At 68.6% G+C, this 10,099-nt stretch overlaps 2 protein-coding genes across 2 annotated transcripts in view; one reads left to right on the top strand and one right to left on the bottom strand.

Moving 5' to 3' along the window:
• Positions 1-3,186: 3,186 nt before the first annotated feature.
• Positions 3,187-5,744, bottom strand: GRINA (glutamate ionotropic receptor NMDA type subunit associated protein 1). Its single transcript, XM_058659424.1, has 6 exons — positions 5,345-5,744; positions 5,157-5,269; positions 4,596-4,796; positions 4,315-4,443; positions 3,459-3,602; positions 3,187-3,368 (listed from the first exon to the last, which is right to left on the bottom strand). Exons 1-6 carry the CDS (start codon positions 5,697-5,699, stop codon positions 3,219-3,221), a joined length of 1,092 nt encoding a protein of 363 aa, XP_058515407.1. The 5' UTR covers positions 5,700-5,744; the 3' UTR covers positions 3,187-3,218.
• A 1,551-nt stretch (positions 5,745-7,295) lies between these two features.
• The window catches only part of PARP10 (poly(ADP-ribose) polymerase family member 10), a 12,609-nt gene continuing 9,805 nt past the window's right edge, over positions 7,296-10,099 (top strand). Inside the window, 8 exon segments of the mRNA XM_058659479.1 lie at positions 7,296-7,349; positions 8,361-8,538; positions 8,613-8,654; positions 8,657-8,866; positions 8,955-9,019; positions 9,021-9,180; positions 9,741-9,977; positions 9,980-10,099. The exon segment at positions 9,980-10,099 is cut by the window's right edge and continues 89 nt beyond it. Coding sequence (XP_058515462.1) covers positions 7,296-7,349; positions 8,361-8,538; positions 8,613-8,654; positions 8,657-8,866; positions 8,955-9,019; positions 9,021-9,180; positions 9,741-9,977; positions 9,980-10,099 — 1,066 coding nt within the window.

Here is a 10,099-nt window from a genome sequence, read left to right as displayed (position 1 = left end):
TGGGCCCAGGCGACTGCCCACTTGCATGCCGGGGCAGGTCCATGGCACCGTCTGAGTAGGGTTGGAGCAGATGGAGATGCGGGTGTGGGTGGTGTGCCAGACTGGACCCTCGGGCAGTGACCGCTCGGAGCCTTGGGCCAGCAGCAGTGCCCAGCAGCCCTGGCCTTGCCCCTTCCCCTGCTGCTCTAGCCTCCCCGTCGTCCTCACCGGCCTGCTGCTGCTGCTCACCCAGGGCGAGTGCGGGAGCTCCCCATGCTGGCCTCCGGCCACCTGCTCAGCTGTCCCTGCCTCTAGTACACCCCTGTGCCCCCAAGCTTTGTGGCTCTCCGCTGCTGCTGCTGCTGAGGTTGGTCAAGCTCCCACGGCTGCTCTGCGGCCCCTGCTGTGTGTGCTCTGTGCGTCCACTCCTTTGCTTCAGTTTTCCAAGTGTGTATTTAAACGGCAGGCAGAGAGGAGACAGAGATCTTGCCTCTGCTGGTCCGTGCCCCAGTTGGCTGCAACAGCAGGGCGGGGCCAGGAGCCTGACTCTCCTCCTGGGTCTCCCAGCTGTGTGCAGGGGCCCCACACTTGGGCCACCATCCACAGCTTCCTAGAAGGCTTTAGCAGGAGACTGGGCTACAAGCAGCGAAACCGTTCAGGATGCGGGCATTTTGAGTGCCAGCCTGCGGTGTGCCCAGGCCCAGGCAGAGAGCCAGGGTCCCTGTTCTGAAAGTCTTTGCCATCCAGGGAGTATGGCCCTGGTGAGCCCTATGCAGTGGACAGGGACCCTGTGAGCCTAGGTCCAGGAAGAATGTACTAGAATGTTCTAGAGAGGTGTATCTCCCTTCACAGGTGCTGTGTCATTCAGCCTTCCTCACAGGAGCTGGCTCAAGCGTGGCCTCTGTAAATGAATGTCCACTGGAAATCAGTTTGCTTTCCTCCGCCTGGTATGTCGCTGCTGCCCCATGAGAGCCGCCAGGATATCCTGTGGGTGGACAGTCAGGTGCCAGGGAACGTGGTGGGGGCCCTATTCCGGGGGTGCTGCCCGGCTGCAGAGCGAAGGTGCAGGTGGGGGAAGATGACCAGGATGAGCTGTGTGGGCCTGGCCAGGGCTGGGGCAGAGCCTGTGCCGACGCCACCTCAGGGGGCCACGTGGGGCTGCTTCTGCCTGGGTCCCTCTCCCCCACAGCACCTCATCTTGGGTGCTTCAGCGCCAGAACAGCAGGCCCGCTATCGGGGGGTACCAGGCCAGTTCCTGGCATCGCACAGCCACTATCTGAAGTGCCAGGCCCGCACCCAGCCACAAGGCCCCACGGATAGGACCTGCTGCTTCTTGGGAAGTGGCCTCACAGCTGACAGCCTACAGTCCCACGCATCACCCACTTTCTGTTGGGCTGCCCGGCCAGACCGTAGGGTGCTGGCACCCCAACCCCACTCCCTGCCAGCTGCCGGGACGCTGTGCTGACCCTGCTGTGGCTACTCACCTAACCGCACCCTGTGCCCGGTGCGACCCCTGCCTCCCCCACTAAGCACACCCTGTGCCCAGTGCGGCCCAAGCCCCTCCCCGTTGCCCGGCCCCGCCTCTCCCACTGGCTGTTGGGTCTTGGGGCCTTTGCCCTGGATTCTAGGCTGGCACCTTCAACCCCTAATACCTCCCCCTCAGCCGATTGGTGTTCCTTCCAGAAGGTTCTGTGCAAGCAGTCCCTGGGGTGGGTACCCCGGGCTGCTGCTTCTGCCTCAGCGGGATGTCCTGACTCTCCGCATTGTGTTCCAGTTCTCGGTGGGCTCCTGGCTCACCTGTCAACCTGCTTATAGCACCTGCAAACGCAGGACAGGTGTGGGACAGTCTGGAGCCTGACGCCTGCCCCAGGAGGGCTGTGGTCATCTTGGGAGGCTCGTGGCGTGCAAGGTCAGGGTTGGGGCTGAGGTGGCAAGGCTGCCGGAGTGGCCAGGGGGCAACGGGCAGGGCCCGAGCGTCAGGACTTCACCCTGAAGGCACCTGGCCACGGCTTCCAAGTAGGTGGGTCTTGTGACAGATGACTTAGCACTAGCTGAGGGCCGGAGGCTGCCCTGCGAGGCCGAGGCCAGGGCAGGAGGTAGAGCAGCTGTGCTCTGGCCCGAGGAGCCAGGAAGGAGCGGGTCCTGGGAGGACTAACCTGGTCTTGTAGAAGAGGTGCCTACAGTCCCTGGGCGTGGGGGCCCCCCTGTTCGGGTGACAGCCCTGGGATGTGGGGCCCTCCCTGTGCGGACCGACAGGCAGCCAGAGGAGCCACAGGGTTTTCAGGCCGAGTTATGGAGTCGTGGGGACAGGGGCCACAGAGGGCCATGCGCAAGACCCGGGCAACCAGGCCCCCAGGGGAGGGTGCGGAGCTGGCTGGCCAGCGTCCATGGCAGGGGGTGGCAGCACAGAGCAGCCTGCCCGGCTGAGCCTCTGGTCCTGGTTCAGGCTTCCGACGGGCGCTCTTGTCTGTAGCGTTCTTGCAGGGATGATGCAGAGGCGGAGCGCTCTGGCCCAGCCGCCCCCCAGGGTGGACTGGACAGCAGCCAGGAGACCCCGGGAGGCCTGGGCTGGGGCCAGAGACTCTGCTGCTGTCCTCAGCCCCGGACAAGAGGCAAGCGGCTCACAGACCAGCTGTCATGCTGGCTCGTGTCCAGAAGGGGCGGTGGCACACACAGCCCTGCCATCTCCAGTGCGGGCTGGACACCATGTGCAGCTGGCAACCTCAGGCTGCTGTGGATCCGACCCCTGCCCAGGGATCCTGGCACACACCTGAGGGGGCGGCCGCGTGACAGCAAGGGGACAGGAGCTGAAGCAGCACCCGGGGCGGACAGTGTCCTTCACGGAGTGGGAAGGCAGACAGCGCAAGGTCCATTTATTGGGGTTTGAGTGACAGCAGGTTGGTGGGACGGCTCTGTCCTCCCCTGAAACATGCCGTCTCCTGCCCTCAGGGCCCAGGAGTGTCAGGGTCGCCCCCGCCCCGCAGCGCCCTAAGGCGGGGCAGGGGTGCGCTAGGCCAGGCCAGGGGGCTGGGGCAGGGAGGGGAGACGTGCACCCTCAGCTCTTGGCTCCAGCCCTCACGCCTAGGCCCTGGAGCGGGCTGCCCAACAGGATTCATGCAACAAGTAGACAGGAAGTGGCTCGGACAGGGAGGGGAAGGAAGGGGCAGGCTGTGACCACAGCCCGTCCAGAGGGGGTGTCTGCAGTGCAGTACGGGGCCCGGGGGAGCCGGCCCCTCGGGCTACTCCTTGGCACGGCCAATGATGGTGAGGATGTAGAGGAAGATGTTGATGATGTCCGTGTACAGGTTCAGGGCGGCGAAGACGTACTCCTCCGGGCTCAGCGACAGCTGCTTGTTTCCCAGCAACAGCTGGGTGTCCACTGCCAGGAACTGGGCCACAGCAGGGTCCGGCTGAGGGCCTGCTGCCCCCACCCCGGGGCCCCACGCGCACACCTCCGGCCCCGCCCCGACCCCACTCACGCAGGTGAAGAGCAGGGCGCCCAGCGAGGCGTACACAATCTCCAGGATGCGGTTGCGGATGAAGATGCAGAGAATGGCGAAGATGAAGAGCACCACCATGCTCACCAGCAGCACCCCCATGCACGAGGTGAAGTCATAGCGGGTCTGGGGGAGAGGGCCGGCTGAGCAGGGCACCCCCGCCCCGGGCCGGCTGAGCAGGGCACCCCCGCCCCGGGCCGGCTGAGCAGGGCACCCCCGCCCCGGGCCGGCTGAGCAGGGCACCCCCGCCCCGGGCCGGCTGAGCAGGGCACCCCCGCCCCGGGCCGGCTGAGCAGGGCACCCCCGCCCCGGGCCGGCTGAGCAGGGCACCCCCGTCACGGGATGGCTGAGCAGGGCACCCCCGCCCCGGGCCGGCTGAGCAGGGCACCCCCGCCCCGGGCCGGCTGAGCAGGGCACCCCCGCCCCGGGATGGCGGAGCAGGGCACCCCCGTCACGGGCCGGCTGAGCAGGGCACCCCCGCCCCGGGATGGCGGAGCAGGGCACCCCCGCCCCGGGATGGCGGAGCAGGGCACCCCCGCCCCGGGCCGGCTGAGCAGGGCACCCCCGCCCCGGGCCGGCTGAGCAGGGCACCCCCGCCCCGGGCCGGCTGAGCAGGGCACCCCCGCCCCGGGCCGGCTGAGCAGGGCACCCCCGCCCCGGGCCGGCTGAGCAGGGCACCCCCGTCACGGGATGGCTGAGCAGGGCACCCCCGTCACGGGATGGCTGAGCAGGGCACCCCCGCCCCGGGATGGCGGAGCAGGGCACCCCCGCCCCGGGCCGGCTGAGCAGGGCCAGGGACCCTGGGACCCCAGCCACCCCTGCCTGGGGCGCCCGTCACCTGCAAGGAGAAGATGACCACGGTGAAGCACACGGCCGTGGTGATGCCCACGGCCATGATGACGGCCTCCGTGTTGTAGAAGCTGGCGATCATGCCCACCATGTAGGACAGGCTCACGGTCAGGATGGACTGTGGGCAGAGAGGGGTACGCTCAGCTGGGGTGTGGGGGCCAGGACAGCACATGGGACAGGCTCACGGTCAGGACGGAATGTGGGCGGAGGGAGGGGTCACGCTCAGCCCCACCCACAGCAGGGCCCCGGAGCTCACGTCGGGGGTGTTACCAGGGCCACGAGGTTCCAGGGGTGCTTCCTCCGGAAGTCCCCACAACAGCTGAGGACGATGAGGGAGATGAAGAAGACTGCATAGGACACGTAGTAGGTCCAGACGTTCTCACGGACGAAACCCTTCACGTCGCTCACAAAGGTGAACACAGCCACCGTGGACAGTGTCACCGACAGCTGCAGGGTCAGCACCAGGAACACCTGGGGAGCCAGCACCTCAGAGCCCGCCCACTGGGGAGCCTGCATCCCAAAGCTCACCTGGGAGCCCACAGCCCAGAGCCCAGCTGGGAGCCAGCACCCCAGAGCCCACCTGGGAGCCCGCACCCCAGAGCCCACTGGGGAGCCTGAGCCCCAGAGCCCACCTGGGAGCCCACCGCCCCAGAGCCCACCTGGGAGCCTGCACCCCAAAGCTCACCTGGGAGCCAGCACCGCCCCAGAGCTCACCTGGGAGCCCACAGCCCCAGAGCCCACCTGGGAGCCAGCATCCCAGAGCCCACCTGGGAGCCTGAGCCCCAGAGCCCACCAGGCAGGGTGGGCGGCACCCTTCCTGGTCCCCCGCACCTTGCGGATGAACGCCTGCCGGATGCTCTTGTCATCCCAGTTGGCCGCTGGGAAGTCCTGGTTGTCATAGTAGGATGGGGGTCCCTCCTCCTGGTAGTTCCCATGCTGGGGTGCTGGGGGCCAAGGGAGCAGAGGGTTGGTACCAATCTCAGCCACCTGCCCTGCCCCCCTCCCCGCCCCCTACTCACAGTCAAGATCCTGTCCCTGGAAGGCCTGTGGCTGTCCGTAAGGGTTAGGGGGAAAGGGGCTCTGCGGATAGGGCCCCTGCGGGTAGCCGCCTGGAGGGTAGGGCCCCTGGGGGTAGCCCCCGGGAGGGTAGGGCCCCTGGGGATAGCCCCCGGGAGGGTAGGGGCTGGGGCCTGGGCCATGGGGATACCCAGGCTGGCCATAGGGGGAGGGCTGGAAAGGGGCTTGTGGGTATGGGGCCCCGGGGTAGGCAGGCTGAGCATAAGGAGGCATGGGGGCCTGGGGCCCCCCAGGGTATCCGGGGTTGGGCGGAGGGTAGCTGTCCCCCGACACCAGGAAACTCTTCTCGTGGGACATGGCCTCGGGTCCTGCGGTTGGCCCTAGAGGAGAGGCCAGGAAGGGTTACGGGGAGGCAGGGGGACCCCAGAGTGCCAGGAGAAGCAGCAGGGGTTGGGCAGCCTCTGCAGGGGCTGCTCCAGGGCCGGGGGCACATAGGGATGCACCCAGGGCTGCACAGGCGTCGCCCCGCTGTGGCGCCCCCAGGGTCCGCTCAGCCGGGGGAGGGGCGGGGGGCGCGGTCAGGGGCCGTGTGGGGGTGTCCCAAGGCCCTCCCCTCCCGCTCGCAGCCGCCCCGTAAGCAGCTTTAAGGGGCCCGTAAGCAGCCGACTAGGGGGATATTTCCATCCCACGAAATCCCTGCACCATCTGTGACCAACCGCGGCCCCGGCCCCCTCCCGGAGCGAAGCCCGCCGTCCTTGTCCGGCCTTCTGGGGCGGGGTGTCTGCCAGCGGGGTACCCGGAAGAGCGGGGTGCGGGGGTGTGCGGGAGGGAGCCGTTCAGAGGGCGTGCGGAACGAACAGGCCTGGGAGCGAGGCGGGTGGGGGCGGCAGCCGGGGGCGCGCGGGGGGCCTGCTGGGGGCGCGCAGGGGGCGCTCGGGGGCGCGGCGGCCGGGGGCGCTCGGGTCGCTCGGGGGCGCGCAGGGGGCGCTCGGGCCGTGCGTCCAGGCGCAGCGCAGGCCACGGCGGCCCCCCGCCCCCACGGCCGTCCCCCGGCCGGAGCGCAGGCGGCCCTGTGGGGTCGGGCCGGCAGCCGAGCGCCGAGCGCCGAGCGCCGCGCCCCCCGCACCCGCCCCGGCTCGGCCCGAGGACTCACCGCTCGCGGGGCGCCGCAGGCCGCTGCGCACAGGGACGGCCGGAGGCCCGCAGCCGCTCAGCCCCGCGGCCGGCTCTGCTGGGCCTGCGCTGCGGCGGGGGAGACGCAGCCGGGCCTTGTGACGGGGCGGGGCCTGCGCGCCGGGCGGGGCCCGGGCCGCGAACCCCAGCCTGGCCTGGCGAGGGTGCTGCGGGAGACTGCCTGGCCCTTCCTGGCCTTCCCCCGAGGTGTTAGCTTTCCCTTCCGTCTGAGTCTGACCCCTGTCGGGATCTCGGACCCACCGGATTGGCGCCCCAGGCAGGGCAGGCCTGAGGCTCGTTAACCCTGCAAGTGCCACGCTGGTGCTCCTGGTCCCTCCTCCCCAGCTCAGCTGCCAGGCCCCAGAGCGCCGGGAAGTTCACCCTGCGGCTGAGGCGAGGAGCTGTCTGCCTCTGCAGCTGTGCTTTCCTGACCAGGGCAAAGCCAGGCGCTCCATCTGGAGCTTGTGGGGGGCACAGGGGACCCCGGCAAGAAGGAGGCCCCGTAAAGACCCCGAGCAGCAAGGAAAGCCGCCGGCCTGGGCACTCGGCCTCAGATGACAGTCGGTGCTTGGCGCTGCCGCCGCTGTGTCCACTGCCTGCTGCCCAGGGTGCGCTTGCCAAGCACTTCAGTAAACCCAGCTCAGCTCTCTCTGCCCCACAGAGCAGGGTCCCACGTGGTGGCAAGGGGCAAGGGGCAAGGCCTTCAGCTGCCTCTCAGATGCCAGCGCCGTCGCAGTCCTGCAGCGTGCATTGCTCAGTGGCCTAACCCATGGTGCCACCATGTCCTCTCAGGGCTGCTACCATCGGTGGCGCCAGGAGCTTGACCTGGGATGGGTGAGCATGGCAGTGAGGGTCAAAGGGCGCCGGCTGGCAGGAGGCTCAGTGGTCCAGGGCCCCTGTGTTTCACCCTGCCCCAGCCGGGAGGCGTGTGGGGCACAGTGCCTGTGACCTCCTGGGGTTAAGTCGGTACAGCAGTGAGACGGGTTGGCTAGGTGGGTGCTCAGACTGGAGGGGTCTGCTGGTTCTCGGGCCCTTGGAGGCCTGGGCCCTGGGTGTGTGCTGGCTCCTGCCTGCACAGTGGCCCCAGGGCGAGCACTGGGAAGGGCCTGGAAGACAGCCCCCCCCCCCCAGAGGACAATGGGGCCTTTCAGATCCTTGCAAGCAAAGTGACCTTGGAGCTGCTGCCCACCCTGCAGGTCAGGAGCTTCCAGAGCAGTGGGGGGAGCCCATGGATGTCCCCGGGCCACAGTCCTGCTGGCTGCAGGGCTGCCCCCTCCCTCGGCCAGCCCCCCTCCCTCGGCCAGCCTTGGGTTCAGTTTCACTTTTATTTTCCGACTTCCGGACCAGCCTGTAGCCTGCAAAGGGAGGTAATCATGGGACCCAGGGCCCCTAGTGCTGCCTACAGGACACACAGAGGGGCTGGGTCCCCATGTGCCGGCTGTGGGCTTGGGACGGCAGAGGGACCGGGCCCCAGGGTGTGGGCTGTGGGCTTGGGACGGCAGAGGGACCGGGCCCCAGGGTGTGGGCTGGGGACTTGGGGCGGCAGAGGTGCCAGGTCCCCTAGTGCTGCCTGCAGGACATGCAGAGGGGCTGGGTCCCCATGTGCGGGCTGTGGGCTTGGGACGGCAGAGGGACCAAGCCCGGGTAGCAGGCTGTGGGCTCGAGGCTGTGGGCTCGAGGTGGCGGGGGGGGCCAGTGCCCGGGGTGTGAGCTGCGTGCTGTGGGGGCTCTGGCTGAAGTACAGGCTGGAGAGTCTAAGTGTGGGGTGTAGGACTGCCTGCGATGGGGCATAGGGAGGGGGTGGTGCCCTCAGACCCCTTGTGCTCAGTACCTCTGCCTCCCCAGGGCTGTGATGGCAGAAGTGGAGGCGGGGCAGCTGTGGAGCTGTGAGCACTGTGCCCGGCTGTGTCCGACGAGCTGCTTTTACTCTACTTTGAGAACCACCGCCGCTTGGGCGGGGGGCCGGTGCTGAGCTGGCAGAGGCTCGGCTGCGGGGGCATCCTCACCTTTAGAGAGCCCACAGGTGAGGGGGCTGGCTGAGGGGACAGCCCGGGGGCCGCGCACACTGATGGCCCTGACCTTGACCCCCACCTGCAGATGCCGCAAGGGTCCTGGCCCAGGCAGAACACCAGCTCCCAGGGCCCGGCTGACTGTGTGGCCGGCCCCACCACGCGCCCCTGCACGTCTGCTGCTCCAAGGCTTGCCTCCTGGCTCCGTGCCCCTGCCCGCTGAGCAACACATCCAGGCCCTGCTGGCTGCCGCAGGGCTCCAAGCTCTGCCCTGTCGCATCCTGGCCAGTCCCCGGCCCGACCGGGAGCTGGTCCAGCTGTCCAGGCCCCTTTCTGCGGCAGGTGAGAGCTGGAGTGGGGAGCTGGGGTGCTGGTTGGTGTGTTGGCCACTTGTGTGCCTTGCGCCGATCTAAACCCTCCCTCCCCACAGACGTTGGCTTGCTAGTGGAGCAGGCCTAGATGCTGCAGCTGGATGGGGCTGCGGTGTCCCTGGCCCCGGGTGCCCCAGGCCCATGCAGTACGCGCGCTAGAGGCTGATGACCCTGTGGAGCAGCTGCTGCTGGAACTGTACCTGGCGAATGAGCGGCGCAGTGCTGGGGGCCCGCTTGAGGACGTACGCCAACTGGACACCATCATCAGATTCCAGCAGTGGCAGGGTGTGTGGCGTGTGTGGGGTGGGCAGGATGTGTGGGGTGGGCAGGGTAGCAGTGTGGGCCAGATAGTGGTGTGGGTGGGGTAGCAGTGTGGCCAGGGTATGAGGGGTGGGCAGGGTAGCAGTGTGGGCGATGTTGCAGCGTGGGCAGGGTAGCAGGGTGGGCGGGGTAGCAGTGTGGCCAGGGTATGAGGGGCGGGCAGGGTAGTGGTGTGGGTGGGGTAGCAGTGTGGCCAGGGTATGAGGGGTGGGCAGGGTAGCAGTGTGGGCGATGTTGCAGCGTGGGCAGGGTAGCAGGGTGGGCGGGGTAGCAGTGTGGCCAGGGTATGAGGGGCGGGCAGGGTAGTGGTGTGGGTGGGGTAGCAGTGTGGCCAGGGTATGAGGGGTGGGCAGGGTAGCAGTGTGGGCGATGTTGCAGTGTGGGCAGGGTAGCAGGGTGGGCGGGGTAGCGGCATGGGCAGAGTGTGTGAGGTAGGCAGTGTGTATAGGGTGGGCATGCAGGGTAGCAGGGACTTCTTGGCCCCACACACTCTGATGGTTTCCCGCTCTCTGTGTCATTCCCAGTGGCTGAACGGGTGCTGCAGCGGGACCACTGGCTGCAGGGCTCCCAGTTGGACCTTGTCCCCCACTATGACGTCCTGGAGCCTGAGGACCTGGGGGCAGGGGACTGCCTGGCCGTGCTGGGACCTGGGCCCAGCGAACCCACTCTACCGGAGGCTGCGGGGCCAGCTGGGGAGCTGGCGGGCGCAGAACCTGGCGTGGACGGCTCTGAGAAGCCCCCGGGTTACCAGGGGCCTCCCTGAAGATGGGTCCCCTGGGGTCTCCAGGCCCAGCTGGCCCTGTGGAGCCCCCTGCGGGGTTGCCCCGGAGGCAGGAGGACGTGGTGGAGACCGTGGTGCCCGTGGACCCCGGGGCTCTGCGCT

Source organism: Ochotona princeps, unplaced genomic scaffold (assembly GCF_030435755.1).
Source record: "Ochotona princeps isolate mOchPri1 unplaced genomic scaffold, mOchPri1.hap1 HAP1_SCAFFOLD_121, whole genome shotgun sequence".
Classification (NCBI taxonomy): domain Eukaryota; kingdom Metazoa; phylum Chordata; class Mammalia; order Lagomorpha; family Ochotonidae; genus Ochotona; species Ochotona princeps.
Note: the sequence above shows the minus strand (reverse complement) of the source record. Positions and strands in the feature narration are given on the sequence as shown.

What these genes read in the sequence shown, in the direction of transcription:
- GRINA (XM_058659424.1), bottom strand. Translation starts at nt 5,699, where the DNA reads ATGTCCCACGAGAAGAGTTTCCTGGTGTCGGGGGACAGCTACCCTCCG. An exon ending in CCAGGGACAGGATCTTGACT is followed by an intron (nt 5,270 to 5,344) that starts GTGAGTAGGGGG and finishes CTTGGCCCCCAG; the next exon opens with CACCCCAGCATGGGAACTAC. An exon ending in TGGTCATCTTCTCCTTGCAG is followed by an intron (nt 3,603 to 4,314) that starts GTGACGGGCGCC and finishes CCTCTCCCCCAG; the next exon opens with ACCCGCTATGACTTCACCTC.